General features: G+C 46.2%; 6 protein-coding genes across 6 annotated transcripts; 4 read left to right on the plus strand and 2 right to left on the minus strand.

Annotated features, from left to right (window-relative positions):
• Nucleotides 1-56: 56 nt before the first annotated feature.
• Nucleotides 57-1,214, plus strand: N7509_012633 (uncharacterized protein; the record flags this gene model as incomplete). The annotated part of the gene is made up of 1 exon (XM_056637270.1): nt 57-1,214. One exon carries the CDS (start codon nt 57-59, stop codon nt 1,212-1,214), a length of 1,158 nt encoding a protein of 385 aa, XP_056483300.1.
• A 1,139-nt stretch (nt 1,215-2,353) lies between these two features.
• Nucleotides 2,354-2,971, plus strand: N7509_012634 (uncharacterized protein; the record flags this gene model as incomplete). Its single annotated transcript, XM_056637271.1, has 1 exon — nt 2,354-2,971. The coding sequence occupies one exon, from the start codon at nt 2,354-2,356 to the stop codon at nt 2,969-2,971; it is 618 nt and encodes a 205-aa protein (XP_056483301.1).
• A 3,174-nt stretch (nt 2,972-6,145) lies between these two features.
• N7509_012635 (NACHT and WD40 domain protein) lies at nt 6,146-10,276 on the minus strand (the record flags this gene model as incomplete). The annotated part of the gene is made up of 3 exons (XM_056637272.1): nt 6,146-8,164; nt 8,214-9,804; nt 9,858-10,276. The coding sequence occupies 3 exons, from the start codon at nt 10,274-10,276 to the stop codon at nt 6,146-6,148; spliced, it is 4,029 nt and encodes a 1,342-aa protein (XP_056483302.1).
• Nucleotides 10,277-18,249: 7,973 nt separating this feature from the next.
• N7509_012636 (uncharacterized protein) lies at nt 18,250-19,493 on the plus strand (the record flags this gene model as incomplete). Its single annotated transcript, XM_056637273.1, has 2 exons — nt 18,250-18,351; nt 18,420-19,493. The coding sequence occupies 2 exons, from the start codon at nt 18,250-18,252 to the stop codon at nt 19,491-19,493; spliced, it is 1,176 nt and encodes a 391-aa protein (XP_056483303.1).
• Nucleotides 19,494-20,520: 1,027 nt separating this feature from the next.
• Nucleotides 20,521-23,038, minus strand: N7509_012637 (Kelch repeat-containing protein; the record flags this gene model as incomplete). Its single annotated transcript, XM_056637274.1, has 8 exons — nt 20,521-20,861; nt 20,948-21,429; nt 21,485-21,975; nt 22,037-22,448; nt 22,530-22,704; nt 22,762-22,796; nt 22,877-22,931; nt 22,987-23,038. The coding sequence occupies 8 exons, from the start codon at nt 23,036-23,038 to the stop codon at nt 20,521-20,523; spliced, it is 2,043 nt and encodes a 680-aa protein (XP_056483304.1).
• A 926-nt stretch (nt 23,039-23,964) lies between these two features.
• N7509_012638 (uncharacterized protein) lies at nt 23,965-26,581 on the plus strand (the record flags this gene model as incomplete). Its single annotated transcript, XM_056637275.1, has 2 exons — nt 23,965-25,450; nt 25,518-26,581. The coding sequence occupies 2 exons, from the start codon at nt 23,965-23,967 to the stop codon at nt 26,579-26,581; spliced, it is 2,550 nt and encodes an 849-aa protein (XP_056483305.1).
• Between the last annotated feature and the right edge of the window lie 721 nt (nt 26,582-27,302).

Below are 27,302 nucleotides of genomic sequence, written 5' to 3' on the forward strand. Positions count from 1 at the left end.
TAGAATTCTAGGATAATTTGCTTGAGTAATTGAAATACCCCCAAGATCCAATCATAATGGGCTTCCTTGGCCTCATCCCAGCATCCAAGCTCGCCGCTTTCTACGACCCAAAGACCCAACAACTGACTTTGTCAGCTGAGGGCCCCGTGGATCAATACACAGGCAACTTCCGGTTCAGACAAGCCCCCTGGATGGGAGGTTTCAAATTCTATCTCGAAGCTTGGACTGGCCCATTGACTGGCCACATTCAGCCTTACACCTTTGATCAGAGCTTCAAGGTCTCTATGGTTCCATTCCCTAAGGATGTCATCATTGTTGATGCAAATCATCCCAATGGAGTTCCAGTTGAGATCCATTTCGGAGGCCTTAAAGATGCTTCAAGCAAGCCTGCTTCTGCCGCACCGTCAAGCAGTGATGGGAAGGCCTTCCAAGAACTTCCGGCGCCATCGCAGAACACCCTTAATGTCTTGTACAAGGAACCTTTCGAGGTTCAGCACGCATCTGAGGTCCCCAAAATGGGTTTGATAAATATCGATTTCGACAAGCGCTTCCTCGAACTCGAAGCTGCTGGAATTGACAATGGGCAAATCGTCTGGAAATTCAACTCCCTCGAAACCGGCAACACTCAAATCATCATCAGTGTCAATGGCGGAATTGCTCAATACACTTATCGGATCGTCAAAGATGTCCGCATCTTTGTGCTCCCCGAGATTCTCGAACCCGGCCCGGTGATCACACAGGGCAAGTGTGAAGCTGAGGCTGAATCAGCTATCCTCGGTTTCCTCGGTCGCGTCAATATTGCCCGGCGCGATGTGCTGCAACATTATCCGGACGCTGTTCTGTACAATGTTGAGGCTAGTACGACAGAGCGCGAGGGCGTAACTTCCCCTGGCGGCCTAGGACATATGCGCGTTATGTTCCGTGTGCAGAAGGGTACAGTCACTGTCAAGTCTACTGGATTTGGCACCTTTGGCGCAGCGCAGTTCAAACCAGGCGTTATTGTGGGTAATGCAAACGTTGACTGGCCTGTCAGTATGGACGCAGATGAGGCGGATAAGATCCTGAAACAGGAGGGATTCAAAGGTCCTTATACGGCTTTGACGCTGCTAAAGCCTTTGTACCCAGGTTTTACCGACAATAACTATGTCTTCAGAATGGTGGATGGTATTGACAAGTGGGTGAATACTAAGACTAAGAAGCTGGTCACCGAGTGAGGTAGTTCTAGCAGGGTGTTGGGTTCCAGACACCCACTCACATTGTGATTATGATTATTATTTATTCCTCATCTTTTTCACGGCGCTTGATCGTATATATTCTTCTAAATCTGCTACCCTCCTGGTGGCTGCTCTGCCTTTGTCCGGCCCCACTGCCAAGGCCTTGGCACAGATCATCTTTAGTGCTAAGTTGGGGGCCAGTGCGCCATGTCTGTGTGCGCTCCATAATATTACACCTCCTGCTCCGAGTTCTAGATTGGTAAACACTGATCGTTATGGTACTAGGGAAGGAGTATTTTAAGGTGGCTCTTGAGTTATTGCGGTCTGGCCACGACGACAATAATTGCGCTAAGGCCTTGGCAGTGTGGGCCGGTTGACTCTCGGAATAAAATGATGATCATATCATATCACGGCCAAGTTTGCCTCGGCTTCCCGAGTGCCACGACTTTTAGAAACGGTTTGCTGATTTTTCAGCTCTTCCTATTTTCTCACAATTCCTATGCAAACAACGATAGATTTTCTTTGACATCGGCTTTCTGGCCAAACGAATTGCCATTGCCCGCAAATCCCGCATACATTTCACTCCATCCGCTTCACGACCAATTGATGCCTGAATCTCTCAATTTCACTCACTGTGTTCAGAACGATGATATTCGCCAAGCTAGTTGACTGGCTTTGGAATTGGATTCTGCCTATCAATCCTTGGAAATTCCTGCTCACTATCTTCCTTGCGGTCAACCTCAAGAGTTTACCATTAGTATTCCATGTAAGTGTTGGCTCAACCGCGACCGAAATACATATGATTCCAACGCCCTCACCTCAAAACTGCCACAAGTGCGAAATTTGACTTTTCAAAGTATCGAATATTCCAACCAATCGTCCGTAGCTTCTTCAGGACGGAGTCAAGCTACCGTGTCATATCAGCTCGTGATAAAGAGAACGACTTGCCACTGGTTTTCCTCCCGTGTATAACAACAACATACACACCACTTCTTGAAGCCGACTACAACCTTCACAAGTCGAATAGTACATATTTTACGGATCTTGATGCAAGCCGTTCTCATCTTCTGTCATATCTTTTTGGCCATGGAATTTTTATTGTGGATAAAGAGCTTGTCGCTCATGGAAAACGGGGGATGATGGCTGCTATAATCGGATCGGTTACTACAAGCTTCAAGAAAGAGATCCGAATATTCCAACAGTATGAAGTGTGGTCACGGATTCTTACATGGGATCAGAAATGGCTCTATATTGTGACACATTTTGTTCAGAAAGGAAGTGTAAAGCATGGTGATTTGGACCATCATACCTCACCGCCGAAAAAGACTTCGAAAAAGTTCTCAGGAGCTGGGGGCGATATTGGCAAGGAAAAATCAGCTCGACCCGTGATATTTGCAACTTCGGTCTCAAAATATGTGTTTAAAAAGGGAAGATTGACTGTGGCGCCGGAACGACTACTGAGAGCTTCGGGTTTGTTAGAAGAAAGGGTCGTGACTGGAGGCGTTCACGAGAAATCCCAAGGCGTTGGGCCCAAAACCACAAAGGATACTTTGAGCGAGGAATGCGACAACTTGGTGAGCTCAAGAAACAGCCAAGTCATCGAAAAACAAAGGCTCAGAGGGATGAAATATGCCAATGCTTGGGCAGAATTGGATTCCCTACACGAACAGCTGGTCAGCGAAAGCGAGCGGAGTGACTGTGTTCCTGTTATTGGACACTTTAGTGATATCACAGGTTATGGCATATCTTACCGCTAGAATTATCCCCTCTACCTCCTCGGGTTGGACTTCATGATGGGGGTTGCAAATACAATACCAAGTAATTTACTGTTGGTTTCAACTTCGAGCTACCTTTAACTACGCATTACGACTAAACCCAAAGAGACGGGTTGGAAATTTGCGGAAATATTCCTCAAATCGTAAGTCACCACATTTCAGTTAAAACTTCAAGCCGCCTTGGTGTCAATGAAGAAAGACTCCAGGGGGAAAAAAAACATACAACAGCAGGGATTCGCATGTGGTCACCCACCATACTACTAACCTGCCGGCGTGTGGCTAAAATACAGTTAGTAGTCGGGTGGGTACCGCCCGGGCGAGAATGGGGTGAGACTGGATAAGAATCATACCCTGTAGAGCGACCACTGCATTAACCCCTTCAAGCTGAGCTAGCTCTGAATATTGTTGGGCCAAAGCTTCCCCTTAAAACGGTCGGTCTCTTAACATCTGCATATAGCCTCAGTATATTTATAGATATAGTAAAGCGAATACAGATCTAGCACATACAGCGAGTCTTTTCCTAAGAGACAGAAACTCAAAGGACATATTTCTGGTTATCGCTCTAAAGCTATTTCAATATTGCAACTTTCTTCATCGCCTTATATAGAGAAGGTAGGCTAAATAAGGTGATAGTTGCTCTCTATGGAATTTAGCCTACCGAAAAAGACTTTAATGTAAGTTAGGAGCTCTGTTTTTACTGTAGTTAACTTATTAGGCGCCAAAGTTTACCTAATCTCTCGCTGTATAAAGGAGATTTAATAAACTATCTCTACTTCTTTAAACTATTCAGCAGACTTTTCTTATTAATACCGAGTAGCCCCTAGTAAGGTCTGTCATACCTCAGACAGTTATACCCCTCTAACTTATAGTAATCACTGAATTTATCTAATAGCAGCTTTATTATACGTTCACTATACAGAGTAAACTCTATATTAATTAATCTAAACTCGCTATAGTATACCTAGTAAGTTTTAAACTAAAATTAATTTAGATATACCTTAGTAAATCTAATTTTAAATTTACCAGGTAGGTTATAAGGTTATATAATATAGAGCTACCTAGGCTATTTCTCTTTATTCTAAACACTAAGTAATAAGCTAGGTAACTTCTTTTTCTTCTAAAAGCCTAATTAACAATATTATTTAAGTAGAGAGGTTTAAAATAATAGAAACCCCTCATAAGGAGTATAAAAGTTATTAATAAGTATATCGATAGGTTGTAGCTTAGGACAAATATTTATAGTCCTAGAATACTTAGTTAACGTTATATTAAATACGTCCCCCTTAAGCTATATTCTTCAAGAGACAGAACTCACCGGTTTATACGTAATGCAGGGAGGTAATTAGGTCTAAAATATCTATATAAACAACTATGTACTGTAGTAGGGATTCCTGCTCTCAACATCGGTATCTCGGAGTCATGTGATTAGGGCCTTAGCAACAAGGCTGCTGTTTAGTTCAAGGAGGATAAATAGTTTCCTTCTAGATTATCAATTCAACAGGCATGTTCCCCCTTATGAAATGTTCTACTGAGGTTACTGAGGTTGCGGTATCGGTATACTGCTTATGAAAGGTTCTGTTATTCGCTCTGGTGTTCGTTCTGTTGATTCTCTATAGCGTCACGCTTGCCTATCGTCTCCTTGCACTCTGCGAGTGTGGTGGTGTTGTCTCTTCGCGATCGACCCGTCTGCCAACGCAGACTGTCTACGAGCATTCCCATCTTACAGTACGTATTTAGAAAAGAGGTAGGTAGGTTATAAAGTCAGGGTTCGCAAGAACGCTAAGTTGCCGGTTAGTTAATCAAAGACTTACTAAGACAGCCCTTGTACGTTAGATTAAGTAATAAGGGAGGCGCATATATTAGTTTAGTATCTAGATATAGGTTCTCAGCCGCTATAGTAAAGGTACGTTTTAATTATTTTAGGGGCTAAGCTATACTTAGGAGTTAAGTTCTATTTGCCCGACATTATTTTAGAAGACGGAATAAAGTAATTCAAAAGCTATTCTAGTCCTAGCAAAAGTTATCCTATTTCAGGGTTAGACGGCCTTATAGGAACTATAGGAATTACTAAACAGATTCGGAATTAGGCTTCTTTAGCTGTATATTATTCTGCTAAGTCTTCAAAGTACTAGACTATATCTATAACTTATTGTTTATTACAGTTATCTAGGATATCAATAAGCAGGTAAAAAAGCACTGTCCGAGGGCAGAAACTGCATTATAAAAGAGATCCTTAAGAATACTTAAGTAAGGGCAGCTATTTTAACTCTGCGAAACTAGGTCAGAATCATCCAAAACTATTTAGAGATTATAATATCCTTTAAGTAGCTAAAGTAGCAATAATCAGTTAAGGGTTCTGTATATAAGTACGTACAGTCCCTAGCCTCTAACCCAAGTATATATAGGAGTCTATAACTGTAGTCTGGCCCTAACCTTATCACGGCTACATTATAAGACCCTCGATCCTTAGGATAAATACTCAAAATTCTGGTATGTTTAATTACCTATATAGCCTATACTACTCTTTACAGTAATAACCCGTAAGAACAAATATTTTTGCTTCTAAAAAACTTAGAAATCTAGGTAGAACCTATTATAACCTGGTCCTAATAGTGGTTTCCTAACCTTTCTAAATACTGAAGGAAGAAAACTAAATATAATAGGCGATTATATTAAGTAACTTACTCAACAGATACCTTGATCTACTTATAAACAACTTTATGAGATCTAATGCCCGGAACACCATACCCTTATAATTAATTTAAAAACGTCGTGAACAGAGGCTATCTCTAGAGTAATAGAAGCTTTAGATCGGGCAGCTTAGCAGAGGTATTACAGGCTAATCACTCTTTATTTTGCCGTCCGGCTGAAGTAGCCCGAACAGCAGTCGTACGACCGAGGGTGATAATTCCTACCCAGGTTCTCATTTTCTTGTCAAGCACTCAGCCTATTCACCACAGGTCGCGCGACAGAAAAGCGGCGATCAGCTGTTTCCCCACTAGGCTAGGCCGATAGATTGGCGAGCCTGGCCATTTGCTCCACATAGCTTTTATTAAGATTAACAGTCGGTAAATAAACGTTAAAGACCATGGAATTACATTTTTGTTCCGACGATCGCTCGCCCATTTCTCTTTGAAAAAATTCCACTAATGCATTCTATAAAATGAACTCTATAATTGAAATCCGTCCCGATTCATGTCCGAGAACAAGCGTTTTGTCTTGAACCGCCGAACAGGTGGGCCGAAAATCAGGAGGAAGCCAAAGTGCCTTTATGCCGTGGAGCGTTATCCACTGATGTCCCTTTATGAATATCTGGGCATTTGAGGGAAGCGGCTTGGATATTTCATCCACGCATCTGGATTCGACTCCAATATATCCGAGATTGCTTGTTAGGTGTGTTCCATCATCTGAAAATTGCAGCTCAACCACTGTTTCCTGCGCACTAATGGTCTGCTGAAGGACGCCTGTGACGATATCCCAGAGCCTGACTGTCTTATCTTCCGAGCCGGACGCAAGGGTATGATTGTTGGCGGAGAATGCAACAGATCGAACCCAGCCTGAATGACCCTTAAGTGTCTGTCGTATGGCTCCAGTTGCAGCATCCCATAGCCGAACTGTGTTATCATCTGAGCCGGAGGCTATTATATGACCGTTGGCAGAGAAGGCAATAGCCCAAACCCAACCAGAATGGCCTTCGAGAGTCTGTCTCAGAGTGCCCGCTACAACATCCCAGACTCGAACCATCTTATCACAAGAACCAGAAGCCAGGGCTTGACTGTCTGCAGAGAACGCTATACTCCGAAATTCGCCTGGTTGGCTCTTGAGAGTTTGGAACAGATTGCCCGTTACTACATCCCAGACCCTAATTATTTCTTTAGAGCAGGATGCAAGAAGACAGCCATCAGCTGAGAATACCACCGACCAAATCCAATTTGAATGGCCCCGAAGAGTTTGTAGGGGGGTGTTTGTGGACATATCCCAAAGTCTGACTGTTGTATCGTCTGAACCGAGTGCCAGAAGACGGCTATTAGGGGAGAGTGACATAGATCGAATCCGATCTGACGGGTTTTGAAGTGCCTCGTGTGGAGTCTCCGTGACTATATCCCAAAGTTTAACAGTCCCATCTTGGGAACCGGATGCTAAGAGATGGCTATTGGGTGAGAATGCCACAGACCGAACGCCGACTGTATGGCCCTTTAGAACCCGTTGCAAGGTGCCTGTGGCGGTATCCCAAAGTTGAAGACTTTTATCCAGGGAACCAGATACCAATGTACGGTTGTCAGATAAAAAAACCACAGATTGAAATCCATCTTGACCCTTCAAAGTTTGCTGTCGAATCCCTGTGGTGGTTTCCCAGAGCATAATTGTTCTATCGTTGGAGCCAGATGCCAGGCATCGACCATCGGCGGAGAATGCTAGAGAGAAAACCCAACCTGAATGGCCTTCTAGAGTCTGCTGCAGAGCGCCTGTAGTAGGATCCCATATTTTTATTGTCTCATCCTCGGACCCAGACGCCAGAAATTGGCCGTCGGGGGAGAATTTCACCGAGAAGACCGCACTACGATGCCCGTGAAGGCACATCTGTAAGGCTGCTGTGGTTGAATCCCAGATCCTAACCGTTTTATCCTCGGATCCTGATACTAAAACCCGGCCATCAGGCGAGAATGCGACAGACTTACATGAATCTGAGTGTCCCTCAAAAGTCTTCCTTAGAGCACTAGTGGCGGTATCCCAGAGTCTGATTGTCTTATCGCAGGAGCCAGATGCCAGCTGACGGCCGTCAGGTGAAAAAACGACCGACCTGCATGAATCTAAGTGGCCCTCAAGTGTCTGCTGTAAAGCTCCAGTGGTGGCATCCCACAATTTGATGGTCTTATCCCAGGAGGCGGAGGCTATAAAACGGCCGTCGAGTGAAAATGCCACGCAGTAAACTGCGCCCATATGACTTTCAAGAGTCTGCAATTCCGCACTCCAAGTATTTTCGACATCTGGGAACTTACAGAGCCAATCAGGAAGCTCTCTGTCAAAATTCTTCCGAATTATTGCATTTTTAGGTGCAAACACAAGCCCAGTGCAATATAATTGGAGAGGTATCTCATCAGCTATCTGCCAATTTTTCAGAAAAAAACGTTTTGCGTCGTATAAAAAGTCCGAAATCTCATGAGACTTCATCTCCTATATAAATCAGTATAGGCGATGTTTCATAAGGTTCGTCCTAGCTCACATGTAGGGTTGATTGCAGCAAATTGATTGCTACCAAAACTTCGGAGATAAGACCTAATATGCTCATTGCTTCCACCCAGTGCAGAAAATGGACTTGGAGAAAGGCATAGGCTTCGTCTAAGCTGGCACCTAGGTCTTTGCTTTTCACTAGGTGATGTGCCCAATAACGACAGGAGTATTGTAACTCTAGAGGCAGGTAACGGTCAACTGCCTGAAGATCGATCTCTGTACGCGGGATTCCGTCATTTTGCAATCCACATATATTCCTTCTCAGACTGTAACATAGAAAGAGGCATCGTGTGGTCAATAATTGTTGTGTCTCTTTTGTATTTATCCAGAAAGATGTTTTGCTGCTAGTTTCGGGATCCAGAAGAAAATCTCGAAATGATAGATGAAATAGCCGCACTGGTAATGCCTTATTTTCTGGCACACTCAAAACTGAGTGTAATGGGCTCAGCCGTAAATAGATCAGCCGCTCAGGGAAGCCGATAAGTCTTGAAAGGACGTTGACTGAGAGTGGGCTCTCGAGCATCATGATTGTACCAACCACTGTTCTGAACTCTTGAACTAGCCGTTTCCCCTGCTTTTTACTTTGCTTGTAAAGGATTCGGTTAAGTATAGGAACGTACATTCCTTCGAGCTTAGTTCCCTCATTTCGATATGCAAGAATATCAGCCAGACTATCCACTGGATCCCAATGAGGGTCCTGAAACAAACGGCATGCAGTAGCAGCAAAAATAAACAATGGGACTGATAATGTCACAAGATTATTTAAATCCGTGCTTGTTGGCCAGTCGACAGGTAAAGAGCGCTCCGCCTTAATCTCTGAAATCCGGTGCTGTACAAATAATGATATGTCGTTCTGGATCTCACCGGTAGGTATCTCATGGAGAACAAAAAATTCATAATCATTGTTCGCAATGCTTGAAAACCCCCGTCGTATTGGTAGATCTGGTCTACTGGTCACAAGAAGCCGCAGATGTATCATGCTTGATTTCTGTAGAAGCGGAAGCAGTTGCAGAATGAGCGGCACATCATTTTCTACTTCACACTCGTCCAATGCGTCAATCACGATCACCGCAGTTGGAATTGGGACGGTGGATACCTTCAAACTGAGCAATGGTTTGAGGAGCAATTTATCAAATTGCTCTTTCAACCCCTTTTTTGAGATTTCAGAGTCGTCCTGAATTGCCTTTTGGATACCAGGTATCAGTTGAGGAATGTTCCTCGCCAACTGTCTTGCAATTGTTGGGAAAAGCTTCGCCGCATGGCCGCGGTCCGCTTCGCCCCGCTTGAAAAAGAAGCTTGCACCGAGTAAATTTGCTTTGCTGAAAGACTTTGCCACCGTTCGTGCGATAGTGGACTTCCCGGTCCCAGCTCTACCGTTCAACCAAAAAATGCATTTCCCTTGCGGCAGCGTAGCCCATTCCTCAACTTGGCGAAGCACGTGTCCTCTTGTGCCTGGAAGACAATCATCTTCATACTGGTTCACATTTGAGTCGAATAAAGCATCGTGTGCAACTGACAACTGTCTTAGGTTCATGTTGCAATGTAAGCGTTCGGTGGTGTCACTTATATTGGCGAGGAGAACCCTGACTAGACATAAGCTAACCGTCAATATATAAGCAATCATTGGAAGACGAACGTTTGATCTATGTTCAAGGCCAAAATGAAAGACAACTTGTATCTTTCGAGATCCTCGATAATCTTTTTCGCCTCTATGCGATCAAGTGGCCACTTCCACGCCCGAAATCCCAATTTCCTCATCGCTCTCTTCCCTTTACCCGGATCAACCGTCATTTCCAAGGATTTGAGGGTTGAATGACATTTATTAATAGGATCATTCAGGGTGTTAGAGCTGGAGAGCTTCGCGCCATTGGGACCTTGAAGGAGTACTTTCATTTCCTGAAGAACTCCTGCAAGACCTGCAACTGTTTGCTGTAGCTCGACTATCTCGTCTCGAGCATCCTTAACTTCCTGAATGTAGCCCCCACAAAATTTCACAATACTGCCCGCGAGTTGAATGATCGCGATCACGCTAGCTGCAGACGACAGTCCATCCATTTAGCGAGAAGATTAGGAGATCCCGTGGAGAAATATTTTGTCTTGTGATGATTTTGTTGCACTAGTCAATAATTTTGCAGGGCCGAAGTCTCTTTAAAGGCCAACTCGAGAGGGGAAGGCGAAGAGTGTGATAAAGATGCAGCTTTAGTGGCGCTAATAGGACCAATCATTCCTCGCCCTCTTATTGCGCAACGAAGATCTGAAGACAGGCTCGTCCCAAAATTCAAGAGGCGATCATGGAACCAAATCCTCCAACAATTCTTGGCTCGGCGACCCTTGTGTCAGGCTGCAGCAAGCAGGCGAGGGTTAAGGTCTAGGAGGAGGTGGAACAATGAGGTGGCGCGTCTCTAGTACATTCTTTGAGATTACTGGGCTCCCTATCAAACAGCATTGTGATATAATAGTCGACAGCCAAGAAAGGACAAAAGTTTTTTAAGAACTCCCCCCAAAGAATGTACTTGGGCCGTCCCACGAAGATGCATGCCCTTGTCATCAGACTTAATTTAAGAAAGTGGGAATGTGAGCTGCAAAAGTGGCCCGAAAACTAACTGGCCCTTCATCCCAGACTGTTTGGTTTATAAGGCATTAGTTTCTAGAACAAATGGTAATACCATGCAAGATAATAAGAACGCTATTCTTATACGGTTTTTTTGCAGCAGTGTAGGAAATGATGGTGGGGTCAAGCACTGTCCAGCTCTCGCAAATATTCAAGAAAGACCGGTGTAAAAAGTCATTCTTTAGCCGCTCTAAGCTTCGAGGCTCTGGAGCGGGCAAGAAGCCTCTCCCTCTGCCAAGTGTCCTCTGCCTCTTGATCCTTGAACCCCCACCATTCCATTCGTTCACTGTCAGAGCGCTGTAATTGCATGGACAAGTGTTGATTGGCTTTACCCCACTTGAAATGGGCCGAAATGACGTGTACTACCAACAACACCGAAGTTGCAATGGCCTGGCTTCCTGTTTTGCCTGTCAACCTAGAAAATTTCCAGCGCGCACCTCCCAAGAGATACAGCAACTACACAAGGAAGATTTCTTATGGAAGGTCATCTACAGTGAGGTAAACAATACCTCGAACTTGCTGATACATTCGTAACATTCCCCCTCTCAACCCACGGACCCCCGCCGCCTGGGGCCTGTCAATTAACTCCAAACCACCATCTTCCTTCGGGATGCAAACCACTCGAAAAACCAAGCACCGACTCCAGCACATAGAAGGAAGGGTGCCACGAATCCTTGGTGTCCAAATAAGGATCCCTGGACGCGTAACGGTTGGACACCAATCCCCAATGTGAGGGCGGTGTACCAGCGTTTCAATCAAGCACGTGAAATTTTGGCCCCCATCGGCCCCAGATCTTGCTCAAGAAGGGCCTTGTCCTATGTTTACCTGGTTTGCACCCATGAACAGTCTCGCGCATATGGTTCAGGATGTTTATGAATCATGAATCAGTTTCCTGGTCGAATTTGACGCAAAATATAGGCAAATCTGCTAATACCAACGGCAGGTTGGCGTATTTTCACTACGGCTTATCGCTCTTGGAGCCATTTCCCATTTTCCAGGTGCATTGTATCTGCGGTAGATTGTCATATTGAAATTCTCAACGAAGTAAGGTACCATCGAACTTCAGTATCACCGTACCCAGCGGCCACCATGATTCAAGGGTGAACAGTCTTGATTACATATTATCTTCTAATATCGATACTCGCTAGTAACGTCTCCTGTGATGGCTTTATCATTAAAGCAGTCGTTCCCTCGACTTGCGTGTATTCCCAGTGTTCCTCAGGAAGCCTATCTTTAGTTCCTGAGACTTTGATAATTATTCGAGTTGGAGAGGTGAGGCCACATACTACCTGACTTTTGTCATAGATCTCGTGCGATCCAGCTCGAATGCGACTATTTTGCGTCTTACGGTCTCCGTAGCGCACAAATTCTGAGATTTGTGTACTTTATTGATTGCTTGTCTCCTTGCTATTAAGTAGTCTATTTGGGTCAGATTTTGTGTGTTTCTGATAACCGAGAAGAATAAGGTTATGCTTATATTTACTGGCTCAGTGTATTATACCAATAGCTTTCGTTAATCCCGTAAATCGGGTTTCAGCGGGACAGGGGGGCTTCGGTATATTTGATAACACTAACGCTGCACCGGAAAACATCCACTTGGTACCAAGATCAGCATGAATTTCAAAATCCCACCATTCGCTAGCCTATTCGAACTTTCCACATATATGACTGCCAGTCTCAGTGGGACTACTTGGTTTGTTTATGCACGTGATTCAATCCAATCAGGACTAGTGCATCGCGGGTTTATATCATACGTTTTCGACGTTTTCCTTCTCATTGTTCCTTTCCTCTCTTGTTTGGGGCTTTTGGAAATGCAAGAAAAATTGATCCCCTTCCATATAATTTGGTGACACTCGCCATGGTATTCACTTGTCCCACGCTGCACCCAAGACGAAAAAAATCCATTGACTGGTGTCGGACTTCTCATGAGACCTTCGTCACATTTGATGTGTTCGGTACCGAATATGGACCTTGCGCGCAACTTGGATGCGATGAACTCGCTGTCAAGCGGGGCGAACCATGCAAGAAGTGTGGCTTAGTTCGGTCCGTTGGTGACTTTTTTCCCCTCGAGCGTGATTACTTCTTTGTCTGTTCAAGGACAGCTTGTTCAGTGCAATCGCGACAAGAAGGACCACCCGAGTGAGGTTGCGAAGTCCGAAATTGACAAGAGCACACTTGGCGACAACTCGATCAAGCTCAGGCTGAGAAGCAAAAACTTAACTTCAACTGACTCAATATCGCATCCCATCGAATATTACTCCCTCTTCAGCTTATGAGGTCTTCGAAGTCTTACAACCCGAATGGGAAAGAAGGTGGAACCTGAAATATACTTTCTGGTGCTCTGGCACGACCACTTTCAGAACAGACAGCACAGACTGTATGAACAAACAATCTCACCTTATTTGACCGTCAGGAAGACACATATGCAAATCCATGAGATCTAATCCCTATTCGTTAGCTTGGTAGAGGTGTTACGAGCCAATAACTTTTCATTCTGTCGTACAGCAGGAGTGAGACGCACAGCAGTCGCGCGACCGAGGGCGATTCTCATCAAGCTTCTCACTTTTTTCTCACCCGGGTCGCGCGATGGAAAAGCGGCGATCAGCTACTTCCCCACTAGGCTAGTCCTGGCGATTGGCTAGCCCGGCCATTAGGCGTATGGCTAAAACACAGTCAGTAGTGCGGTGGGTGCCGCCTGGTGAGAATGGGGTGACCGCCGCTTTAGCGTCGCGCGACTCGGGTGTGTTGGAATATCCCGGTTGCTGAGATAATAATGAGGCTGGGATCACGTGCATTCATGTATACCAATCTCTCGGCTCACTTGTATCTTAGACAAGACATACAACACAACATACAATCAACTCCCCTCAATAACATGAAAATTGAAGCATCACTTAATAAAACATCAGGGTGATTAGGGTGAGTGCGCAATAGACAGGGTGAGAATGGGGTGAGCCGGGTGAGAACCACACTCTGTCGAGCGACCGCTGCACTGACCCTTCCAACTGAGCTGGCTTTAACTATCATTGGGCAGAAGCCTCCTCTTGAAACGATCGGTCTCTTGGCATCTGCACATAGCCCCCATTTGTTTATGGATACAGTAAAGCGATTGCAGATCTAGCACACGCAGCGAGCCTTTCTCCTAGAGACAGAAATTCGAAGTCCCATTAACTACTAGTTCTCGCTCGAAAGCTCTTTCAAGATTGCAAGTTTTCTACATCGCCGAGGTTGAACTGAGCAAGGTAATTGTAAGTTAGTAGTATGGTGGGTGACCACATGCGAATCCTAGCTGTTATATGTCCGTCTTCACCCGGTTTTTTTTTGATTCGTTATCCACCCTATTCAGCCGCTTCCCTTCATCTCTCTTCATCTTAGTCTAGCGCCGCAGTCATCCCTGCCAAGCATTACCGTATACAAAAAAGAAAAATATCGGGCGTACAGCTCACAAATTTGTGCAGCTACTAAAAGTGCAGCTTGCAAGACTGCCTCAACCTTTTTGCCCCCACCACGCTAATTGTTCACGTGGTTGGCCCCTACAGGACGATATCTTTGGTTATCCCGCCAAAGGCAACGGCTTTTTTTTACTCGAATTTTCAGCCTACTTCAGGAAGAGCTAGAACAATCTTGGATACCATCGTTCGTACTCCTCTCTAAGCTAGTTTTCGGATTTTTGATCAATTTCAAGGTTTGTTTACTCAACCCACCTGAGAGAGCTTGAATTCCTTTCAGTACAAAGCTGACGTACATGAGAGCTCTCCATTCAATCTACGAACTAGTTCCACTACGAGTGGAGTATCACCTAGGCCGTGCTCTCATGACGACTATACCGTGGGATGGGTATGCGCACTCCCCAAGGAATTAACTGCAGCCACATCGATGCTTGATGAGATCCATCCAGACCTTCCAAAATAGCCTAACGATCACAATGCCTATACTGTCGGAAAGGTTGGTGTGCACAATGTGGTTATCGCCTGCCTGCCGAAAGGAGAGATCGGCAATAATTCTGCAGCAACAGTTGTAACTCGAATGATTTCTTCCTTTCCAAACATGAAATTCGTTTTAATGGTGGGGATAGGTGGTGGTGTTCCAAAGTATGCCCGGCTAGGTAACGTTGTTATCAGCACTCCAATAGATGAGTATGGTGGAGTCGTACAGTGGGATTTTGGGAAGGCCGAACATGGCGGATCCTTTAAAAGAACGGGTTCACTGAACCGCCCACCTACAGAGCTTCTGACTGCATTAACCAAAGTCGAGAAGGAGCACGAAATCAAAGGTTCTAAGATATCAATCTACCTGGAAGAAGTGGAGAAGAAGTGGCCCAAGTTAGCGCCGCGATATACGAGATCAGAACATCTAAAGGATGTACTCTAAAACCGATTTCAATCACGTGGAAAAGGCTCTTCATGCGGCTTGCGACGATAAGACCGGTAGGCTTTGGAAATCTGCAACGGGCGTTCTTTCTTCTGCAATCGAAAGACACTCAGAGGGTCATTCGAAGGTAATTATGTCAGTAGTATTCTCACCAGATAGGCTATTACTGGCCTTAGCGTCCCTAGATAAGACTATTAAGATCTAGAAGATAGGTAAAGGTGCGCTACTTCAGACCCTCTAAGAACATTCTGGCCAAATCTATTCTGTGAAATTTTCTTATAATAGTCGATTGCTAGCTTCCGCTTTAAATAATAAGACCGTTAAAGTATAGGACGTTGTGACTGGCACTCTACAGCAGACGCTAAGAGCCTACTCTTCCTCGGTTAATTCGGTGGTATTCTACCCCGATAGGCATATACTAGCCTCGGCTTCCCGCGATCTTACTATTAAGCTTTGGGAGACGGATATACCTGCTCAGCAGACAGCGATAGTGGCGACTCAACAGAAGATAGTAGACTATTCCCTACCTGTCAGTTTATTGGTCCTATCTCCAGATAGACGACTACTAGCCTCGGCTTCCTGGGATAAGACAGTAAATATATGAGAGACTGCAACTGGCGGGCTGCAGGGAACACTTCAAGAGGATTTTGAGTAGGTATGTACAATAAGACTCTCTCGCAGGTTTAACACATCTCTGAGGGAAGAAAACCAAGAAAGCTCGGGACCCCAAGAACTCAAAATGCATTATAGCATGCTTTTTATAGTGGCCTTTTCTCCTAGTGGTCAGACATTGGCTTCAGCCTTAGAAAAGACAGTCAAACTGTGGGATACAACGACGGCAGCTTTGAAGAAAACACTAGACTGTCATTCCTGTGGAATTAATTCTGTGGCCTTCTCATTCAATGGAGTCTTTCTAGCCTCTGGTTCCACTGACCACACTATCCGCATCTCGAAAACAGAGACAGGTGAAATGTTACACAAAATCGAAGGGTATTCTGGCCAGATCTATTTTGTCACCTTCTCGCTTTACGGACCTAGCGAACAACTACTAGCCTCAGTCTCTGCTGATCAGACCGTCAAGCTATGGAATATTACCACAGGGGCCCTATGCCAGACCTTAGAAGGTCATTCCTTTAACATTTGTTCTGCAATATTTTCTCCCGATAGTCAAATCCTAGACTCTGTTTCTTACAAGACTATTAAGCTATGGGGAATGCCGACAGGTGTTTTGATGAGAACACTTCAGGGACATTCAGACTGGATTGATTTCACGGCCTTCTCCCCGATGGGCAATTGATAGCCTCGGCTTCCACCGACCAGACAATCAAGCTCTGGGATACCGAAACCGGTGCCATACTTCAATCATTGGATGTTTCAGCTACAGTTGATTCTTTGCAGTTCTCTAGTAACAGCTCGTATCTCGAGACAAATGTGGGGCAATTCAATATCTCACGCTTCTATCGTTGCAGAAGTTCTGTGGAGATGGCCAATACTCTTGAGGTGCGGATCTTGCAAGACAAATGGATCGCCCTTTCTAAGAAAGGCATTCTGTGGCTCCCTCCTGATTATCGTCCAACCTGCTCAGCAGTGAGAGATGGTGTAGTTATCGTTGGTCATTTGTCAGGGAGGGTATCATTCCTCGGTTTTCACTTGTAGCGGAAAATGAAGTCTTCTCTAAAAGGACTTTCTTCTGTTACTTTTGTCGTATAATATACGTTAGTTCAAAATATAATCCAACATCCCGAGGGACAGGCCAAGTTAACTATTTCATAGGGAAAATATTTACAGAAACTTTGAAAAGGGTATCAAGATAACAATAGCCAAAAAGTTGCTTCCTCCTGTAATTGTATACTAGCCTTTCACTCCAATACTTCCAAAGGCTGATGCTAACTCGTGAGACCACGGTTTGGAGTGGTCGTGCATGGTACTCTGACTAATTATCTTGGCTTAGAAAGAACGAACTCCGACGCTATTAAGGAAACTAAGGGAGATAATTATTTCATATTGGGGTAGTACTTTACTACCCGTACACGTATCTCGCGGTTTGAAGAGGGTATAGGAATAACAATGCAAACATGCCAAGATTCAATAGCTATTTCTAAAGCAAAAAGGGCGGATAGGCCAACGCCAGCTGCCAAATTAGTGATAATTATGGAGATCAGGCCTTGAGGTATGCCTCTCTCAAGTAATTACAGGACTTGATTGTGTAGTTCTAGTATTGACTAATAGTTCTAGACGACGAAACCAATGTGGTCGCCCTGGAGGCGGCCCTTCACGGTATTCAAAATGACGGTTTTGTTTTGCGAGCGTCGAAAGTCATGCCTATTGCTTTCAGTATTAAAAAAAGTTCAGATGAACCTCGTAGTGGAAAATGACAAGACATAAACCATCGACCTGCAAGAAGAGATTGAAGACTTCGATGATTATGTCCAATTTTCGGATATGATAGGTCGTTCTGCACCTCGGAACTTTAATTTTCTCGAATTTGGAAGAGAGAAGCTAATTGCTATCTTAGATTGTTATGAAAATTGTGATTTTGGGATAAGTTTGCAATTTCCCCACGAGCCGGAGGATCAAATAACTAAAGCGGGGAAGCGGGGTGGCGGCGATTCATCGGGCTCGCCAAGACCTCGTTTATGAATAACTCCTTGTTATTTCTTCACCTCCCACCGGCAATTATTTTGAGGCGTTTTTTTACAAGAATCGGAACGATATTATAGCCTAGCAAGGCCCAAAATGTGACCTTCCATGTGAATGTAGAGCGTGATCAGGAGTGCCCTGACGGAAATTTGTCGGCAAACAATCTCCTTAAAACGAATCACTTGATGTCTACCCCGGAACCAAGAAATGCCAAGGTCTTGGAAGGAAACTTGGATACTCTTCCGTTTTTCTTCAGGAATAGTGTACTCAATTGCCATACTGATCGGCTTCGATATTTAATGAGATGGCATCCTTTCATGATATGTTCCCGCAAGGATTCAGGTTATCAAATTGTTCAATACTACTGATTACTGCCTAGAGCCAGTATTGATATCTATTAGAGGTCATGAAGCTACAAGCTCTCATTTCTTTTGCTAGTCTCGTGACCTGGGTGGATGCCCATGGATATCTCACGATCCCATCTAGCCGGACCCGTCTTGGCTTCGAGGTACATAATCCACCACTTCCCGCCGAGAAAATATCTCAACTTTATGCGCTCCAATTAACACACCCTAGGCTGGGATCGACACCTGCCCTGAATGTTCCATTCTCGAGCCCGTAACCGCCTGGCCAGACCTGGAAGAAGCCCAAGTGGGACGAAGTGGACCATGCGGGTACAACGCCCGAGTCAGTGTCGACTACAACCAGCCCAGTGATTACTGGGGTAACGAAGTCGTCGCAACGTATACCGCAGGTGACACTGTCGAAGTCCAGTGGTGTGTCGATAACAATGGTGACCACGGCGGAATGTTCACTTACGGAATTTGTCAAAATCAAACTCTCGTTGATCTGTTCCTGACACCCGGATATCTTCCCACGACAGAAGAGAAACAAGCCGCAGAAGATTGCTTTTTGGACGGGGAGCTCAAATGTACGGACGTGACCGGTCAAACTTGCGGATATAACCCTGATTGTTCATCTGGCGAAGCATGTTATCGCAATGACTGGTTTACTTGTAATGCATTCTCGGCATCGAGTAATCGCGCGTGCCAAGGCGTTGATGGGGCTGCGCTTGGGTCTTGCAAGACGACGATTGCAGGCGGTTATACAGTTACCAAGAAGATCAAGATCCCAAACTATAGATCCGATCATACCTTGCTCCGCTTCCGATGGAATTCGTTCCAAACGGCGCAGGTGTATCTTCATTGTGCGGATATTGCGATCGGAGGATCCGGTTCGGGGTCTTCTTCGTCGTCTTCTTCATCGTCAACAAGCAGCACTACTAGCAAGACCGTTACAACCAGTGCCACCACTACGACCACGTGCACAGCAGCTACAAGTATCGCAGTGGTTTTCAATGAACTTGTGACAACAACTTATGGACAAAACATCTACCTTGCTGGGTCGATCAGTCAGCTGGGCTCCTGGGATACGTCATCGGCCATTGCCTTGTCAGCCAGCTCATATACAACATCCAATCCACTGTGGACAGCAACGATCAATCTTCCTGTTGGCACAAGTTTCGAGTACAAGTTTATCAAGAAGGGCACAGATGGCAGTTTCACTTGGGAGAGCGATCCCAACAGAAGCTATACTGTGCCCACTGGGTGTTCCGGGGCAACAGCAACTGTTACAGCCACCTGGCGATGAAGGTTTTCCTTCTGTTCTGCTTCTGTCTCTTTCTTGTCAGATTAGCAATTTGAGACGTTCAATTGGCACCTGCGCAGTATTGTAACTTCCAAGATTTACTCAGCCTATGCAGCAGATTTTAGGTGTTGCTAGGGTAGTACGGATGGAAGGGGATGGAAGAACCCTTCAAAGTTTAGATCCTAGATATATAAACAACCTGGAAGGTAGTATTAAATACTAACTACTAGTACTTGGCATCCTACCCGATATCCTACCCAGTCTCATACTAGTCTCATACTTCCTGCCCTGGAGTATTAGGATCAAAGAATTTATGAAGGGATGATAGCTTCACTGAGGGATGGTAGAACCTTATTAATTTTGCGGCGTTGCCATTCTCACAGGAAGACTTGGTCGATTCCCGCTATGGCGCGCCGGAGACAACGAATCAAATTCCATTGGGCGGGGGCCATACCTTGGGGCTCCCACGGAGCAGGTAGGCGGAGTGTACGAAATACCGTACGAAAAAAGTAGTCGATTAGTAATTTGTTTGTTAGTGCCCTTATAAATTGCGTGTTATGGGCAAAACATCAATTCAGACTTGTTCTAGATCTTCTGTTGGTTGGTACATTACGGCCCACTGAGCTCTCCGACAGTAACTTATTCAATCACCGAGCGACGCAACCGAAAATATATAGTAAATGCGATAAAATACAATACAAGTGATCAATAACCACAACTTATTGTTGCTCTATGCTTGATTCGCTAGTTTTTTCTAGTATTACAGATATCATTAATCGATACGAAGTTTATTGGATTATCATTTTAATGATGTTCTTAAAAATTACGCTACGTGAGAGAGCTCAGTGGGCCGTAATGTACCAACCAATAGTTAGGAGATCTAGAACAAGTCTGAATTGATGTTTTAGGAGAAAACATTAGGTAAGGAATTTCTTGCATCCTGGTCTAGAAGCGGATAGTTGTTGCATTCATCATATATCATAGCTATCAATATTACCTTTTACTAAAATTGGGATAGTATATTTGGTAATTATTGTTCCTCATGGATCTTCTCACTACCTCCAAACTTTTCCCGGTCATCTGAGATCATACTTACATCCGAAAATCCAGATCCATGGCGAGCTCGTTTGTTGTTCCCGGTTTCAGAAGAAAACGACTCTCTGAAATAAGACTGTCGACCGCTGACAACATTGTCAATGGATATGGAGGGTACCGTTGAAACAGTGGATGGGCTTCGATGAGGGCCTGGAGTGGAGCTAGAGCCCGACTGCGGTGAAACTGGGAAAGGAAAACGACTCGCACTCAGCTCTGGAGATGTGTCGGGCGTATTGGTCCAGTTGTATGAGGTAGGTAGTTCAGCGGGTGATGAATCTAGATTAACACCAAGTATCAGCAATTAAGAAGTCACAGAATGAAGTTGAAACTGGGCTGGGAATGATATACCATGCATCTCATACACCTCGTCTCCCCGGACTCTACCGTGCGAGGGGATATAGACGTGCTGAGTGAATCAGGAATTGTGGAAGGGTCGGTCTCTGTTGTCGCCTCCGCCGTGGATTTGGACATTGGTCCTGGCACCGGGGCAGTCGGTCCGCTCCCATACATAAATTGAGCTGACTGGGAGGTATCAGCGTCCCTTTCAGCCTTGGCTGCCGATGCAGTCTCGGCCTCTCTTTTTTGACGCTGACGCCGACGTCGGAGATAAAACCAGACCCCAGCAAGAATGAGAGCCACGCCGAACAGTCCGACCAGTACACCTATAACTGCTGAAGCCCAATGAGGCAATCCACCGCCGGAGGTACCACCTCCGTCTTCAGCGCTGCTTGAGGCATAAGGATAGTAGGTTGTCATAGACTTCGTGTATTTTTGGTCGAAGATACTAGACAAGGAGTCGTTCGTCCATGATGATGGAGCAGTTTTGGTTGCACCACCAGATGATCTAGAAAAAGATCTGTCAGTCAAGCTCGAGATCTTCCAGGCAAGTAATTACTTACGTCCCGCCGATTTGTGCTGTTACTAGATCTGGAACCTTATATTCGCCCCACTGGCTAGGATCATAACCGTTCTGGAAGATAAGATCGTTCAGGTCGAAATTGACAACAATGCCTCCTTCCACACAGCTAGTTGAGGAGCCATTTATTCCTCCAACAGCAAGCATCTGGTTTGGATATGGTTTGAAGCATTTATGCGAGCTGCGGCCATGACTGCTGGTGCCGTGATATGCTTTGATCCATTTGAAGGAAGGCAGTGAAAGGATGTAAACGTCGTCCGATGGAGTTTGTGAATAGTCAAGACCATCAACGCCACCATAAATGTATATGTTATGGGACGAATTATCCGGCGCACTGGCGAGCACAGAGCAAAACTGGGTTAACTGTCCTGGTATATCACCCGTTGTGTTCTGAAGATACCATTTCTGGCTATCCACGTCGTAGACCGAGACAGTCTCCATGAAAGTTGGACTAATTCTCTTGCTCTCCGCTGTCTGAGAATCGTTCAGCTTTGACGTTCGCCATAGCTCCACTGGATTAATCACCCCCCCCAACCGCCACTAGGACACCAGACTTAGACACCGGTACCCAGACTAATTCGGCATTCGCACGACCGGGGATATAATCCGGGAGTGTGGCGTTGGACCAAGTTTCATCTCGCATCGAGGACATATCCACCGTGATGAGCGTATCTGCAGTCTCTCTGGCTTCCTTTCCGTTCCATGTAAAGGAGCCCCAGCCTGGCGCATGCATTCCGCTGAAATAAAACGCCAATTCCTCGCTCGGTGCCGATGTGCCCGCGCCATTCGTGATATATGATGTAACATTATCCGTAAGATCCTCCTGCCGCCAGTTGGGTGACCAGGTTGATCGATAGGCCCCATACTGATAGGCTTCGTACTTCAGGACGGTATTATCAGCCGGGGTACTGGAGCTGTCGGAGTTATCTGCATTCTTGGTGGATCCTCTGGAGTGGAAAAAACAGTTCAAAAGCGTCAGCCACTACCGCATCTAGGGAGGCTAAGGGATGGAGGAATGCATCACGAACCCATAGAGAAAGAATTCATCGTCATTAGCAAGCATGGCACCGTCCAAGTAATTCGGAGCAAAGTTACTGGAGCTTCCTCCGATCACGGACGTATTTCGGAGGACCGTCATGAAATCCGAGCGTGTGGTGAACGAGGTTGATAAGTTCAGGGTATAGGAACGCGCATCCGCAGAAGCTGGTTTTGGTTAGATCTTAACTTGATTGAATGTTGACTCGACATTTTCCTCATTACCATCAGTATAGTTTTTACAGCCGTCATCAAACATTCTGAGATGAATAGTCAGCTCGGCTACTACATCCATCGTCGGTAATCCAAGATCTATCGTCGATCTTCGTTTATTACATACTGTTGAAGCCATATCTGCCCGCCATCCATATAGATCGTATCGCGAACGATATTTGCTATCCCAGTCAGCCGTGTGAATGATATCGGAGACACTGCAAACCTACCCCGTACTCCTTGCCAAGTACATATTGTCTCGTTCACTTGGGTCATCGACGACGAACATTGTTGTCCCACTACAGAGCCGACCCCAGCGACCAGCGTCCAGGCTGCTGCTAAACGAAACCTCATAATTTATTCGATCGATTCGATGGTATGCATTCTGGAAATGGGCTCTCTTGAGTGTTCGCAAACAAACAACTTCTTGGAAGCGGAATCATCGCGCTCGGATGACTATTAGGTGAGCACAGAGCAGCCTCGCAGTGAGGGGAGGGGTTCAATGGGCGGGGCGGAGCTACTCGAATTGACAATTAACATGCTGTCTTTGTTGAACCAGCAAATGGTCAAAAAACATGCCACAAGGCTAGAAGGTCCGAGCGTACAGTTTTAGCCCTATGCGCTCTGTGCTTCCACATCTGGACCACAGCCCGGCCCTGCCTCGCACTACGGAGTACGTAGTATTGCATTGGTGACCTTGTCCATACTGCCCCATCTCCACTTTAGCGTGGCCGCGTGGCGGTCAGAGCCACCAACGACAAGCCATCCTCGCACTAGTTTCTTTGATTCTTTCCTAAAGGAGATAGTGCCGCAGGGCAAACTGCCGATCGCTTTGAGGGGTTGGGCAGTTCGTCCCGCGTGCGGCTGAATGCACTTTGGTCGGCCCACTGGCAACGCCGGAATATCGGGCAGATAGTTCGAAGTTGCTGCAACATGGGGTGCAAGGCTCCAGGATAACTGCTCGATTCGACAGATTTCTCGTGTTCATGGTGGAATACATGCATCCCAGCCGGCTGGAGGCCCAAGTTGCCATGGAACCAGGCTGTGGTGCTGACGGGGTAAGACTTAGAGCCTCGCAGCCTGAGCTGCATTCAGTGCATCATAAGCTCTGGCCAGATCAAAGCTATCGACTCTTTTCTCTAACTTTGTCCTATGTTTACTTTCACCCACTGCCTTTCACCAAGCTGCGCATTGGTTTATCCAGTGAGGTAGACAATGAAAGTCCCCGTCGCTTGGTTGTCCTTGTTCGCGACCTCTGTTGTGAGCCTGTCAGCAACACAGAGCATCAATGAGCTCGGGGTCCTCACGCTCGTTCCAACGGCCGCGCCAGTGCCTCGAAACCTCGATGTTGATCTCGGGGTCGGGATTGACCTTTGCGCCATAGTGACGGCCTGGGTCACAGTGAGAATCTCGATTGGACTCGGGGACGAGCCGGTCACTGAGACCATCACTGATGAGACGACGGACACTATTACTATATCCGCATCGACAGTCACGGATACCATTACGCAAGTCATCACTGATGCCGGCCCAGGCGCGACATCAACAGTGACAGTTACTGATAGTGCAGCCCCGGGCGCGACATCAACAGTGACAGTTACTGATGCCGGCCCAGGCGCGACGTCAACAGTGACAGTTACTGGTAGTGCTGCCCCAGGCGCGACGTCAACAGTGACAGTTACTGATAGTGCAGCCCCGGGCGCGACATCGACAGTGACAGTTACTGATAGTGCAGCCCCGGGCGCGACATCAACAGTGACAGTTACTGATGCCGGCCCAGGCGCGACGTCAACAGTGACAGTTACTGATAGTGCAGCCCCGGGCGCGACATCAACAGTGACAGTTACTGATAGTGCAGCCCCGGGCGCGACATCAACAGTGACAGTTACTGATGCCGGCCCAGGCGCGACGTCAACAGTGACAGTTACTGATAGTGCAGCCCCGGGCGCGACATCAACAGTGACAGTTACTGATAGTGCAGCCCCGGGCGCGACATCGACAGTGACAGTTACCGGTAGTGCTGCCCCAGGCGCGACATTAACAGTGACAGTTACTGATAGTGCTGCCCCAGGCGCGACATCAACAGTTACGACGACCATCAGTGGTACAACTGTGACCGAGCCTGGGTCCACAGTGACAACCACAGTTGGGCGATCGACGATCACAGATACTTCGACCTTGACGACGACTGTCGGTGAATCGACGAAGACCGACTTTTTAACCATCACAATCTCCATCGGTGGATCAGATGTCACGCATACATCTACTATCACGGAAACGTCTACTATCGCGCATACATCTATTTCCACGCAAACTGTTGGCGACAGCACCGTGACCAGAACATCAACTGTCACAGAAACATCGACATTTACTAATACCGTCAGTGGATCCACGGTGACTTTATCAGCCTCCACTGTTATTAGTACAGTTCCAGCATCGACCATCACAAGCGTCATCACCGAACCTGCAAGTACGATCACTTCTGCTGGAAGTACAACTACAGTCGCAGGTTCAACAACCACTGTGACCATCACAAGCCCGACCAGTACTGTTACTGTTGTGGACACCGTTTCTGCGCCTGGGGAGACAAAGACACAGAGCAGCACTCTTACTGCCACTGTCACTGTGTCAACCTGTGCCAGCTTAATCGCAAATCCCACATATACGTCTCCCTCTCAGCTTCCATCGGATTATACGTGGGGTTGCCCCCCCTGGATTTCTCTGTCGGCCTCCCCGCACAGGCGACCGCTCTGGCTGTAATGTTGAAGCCGGCCTTCCAGCCAATGGCTATATCTGCGCCCCCGAGGATTGCATCCCAGCTCCTGCTTTGACCTACAACCAATCCAGCGAGACTGATAAGTTTGGCAAGCATTTCAATGTCTCCGAGGATTATTTCAACCTTGATCCGGAAATATTTGGTCTCAACTATTCCATCTTCCAGCTTGAAGACGGTGGGGTTGCAGCGTACAACAAGCGCAGCACTTTCTCACCACAGGTCAAAGCTAGATCACTCTGGGATCGATTTGTAGATCGAAGGGCCGAAAAAAGGGATATCGGCTCAGACGTTCCAGGAGTGTGCTATAATGATTGTAATGATGCAGCACAAGTTCCCCAAAGCGTCGGGAAAAAGCCATCTATTTGCACAAGTGGTTCGCCATTCCGGGTGAACCTGGGCAACTGCGAGGAGTGCGTCAGCAACTACGCAACTGGAAACTTGGATAAATATTCATCGACCCTTCTGCCTTCATTTGAACAGTGGTTGACTTACTGTGATGGCCAAACCACGGCTTCAGAAAGTACGACCTCCGATACGAGCGCCACGACTACTAAGAGACCCAGCACCAGCACAAGCACCAGCACGAAGGCCTCTGTGGATACGACAGCTACCACCACTCAGAGTGGTGGAACAGGCACTGCTACTAGGACTGAACCTCCAACTGCAACCGATTCAACGGGTGCACAGACTAGTACACAGACTGGAACGGGTACTTCAACTGCTAGGCCACATGGCACGACACTACTATATGGCTCGACACGAATTGTTTCTGGTTCAACTGTAATTGAATCAGGCTCAGCCGTTATAGAGTCCGGATCAACAATCGCCGAAACTAGCTCAGAGGTGACAGTGTCGCGAACCACGAATGGGACAACCCCCAAACACACAGCTTCAACGCCTGAGAGCTCCAGTATCACCTCAAGTGTAAGTTCTGAGAACCATACGGTGACAGCAACCGTAACTGCCACCGTCGCCGGTGCGGCGCCACCAAAGAATCTTCCTCCTCGATTATTCCTCCTAACACTCCTCTTCGCCATTACGGTGCCATTCCTTTAAGATGATTAATGTTTAAACGATCTGCCTGGTTTATCAATACGGTAATACCTTTTGCGACAAAATTTACGGTCTTTACGGTCTTTACGGTCTCCACGGTTTTGATGGTTATTATGGTTTATTCTGCATCTCATTACCATACGAGTTTCCCATGGTTTCAATATATTGCAAATTCATCCCTGGCACTTAGTAGACAAAACCATTGTCTCGTCACTTTTATTATCAAAGGTTTCGAGCGTGGATAATTATTTTTGCACTTTCACAATCACATCTGTCACACAACATTTAAAGACCGCATACTATCTCGCTTACCTCGAGATTTACACATTGATCGCCCAGCCTGCCTTTTGTGCTTTGACCAGCCCATCCCTCTGTGACTCGTACTTGATTGGTGAACCACCAAAGTGATCCACTCCCCAGCGGCAGACGTGGTCTCTGCGACCTTTCCAAGCATACTTAATAGCCCGAGTTGCCAATGAGTTTTTCTTTCACTCTGCGATTCCTTAGCCCCAAAATCCCCCCCTGGCGCGGAACTAGTACAATCTGTGAACGCAGTATAAATTTGTTCTGTTGATGTAAGATTTTGTTCCCTGAAGCCCCACAGACTCGATAGGCGAACGTGATCCGGTAGCTCCGCCACAATGACTAGCTCACTGCGAGAGAATAAGGCGTCCAAGATTAAACTCCCGATAATGCGGCTCGTATAGCCAAGAATGCGGCATTT

The sequence above is a fragment of the Penicillium cosmopolitanum genome, assembly GCF_028827165.1.
Source record: "Penicillium cosmopolitanum strain IBT 29677 chromosome Unknown utg000011l:1.0-3548175.0:1.0-3550911.0, whole genome shotgun sequence".
In the NCBI taxonomy this organism is placed as follows: Eukaryota; Fungi; Ascomycota; class Eurotiomycetes; order Eurotiales; family Aspergillaceae; genus Penicillium; species Penicillium cosmopolitanum.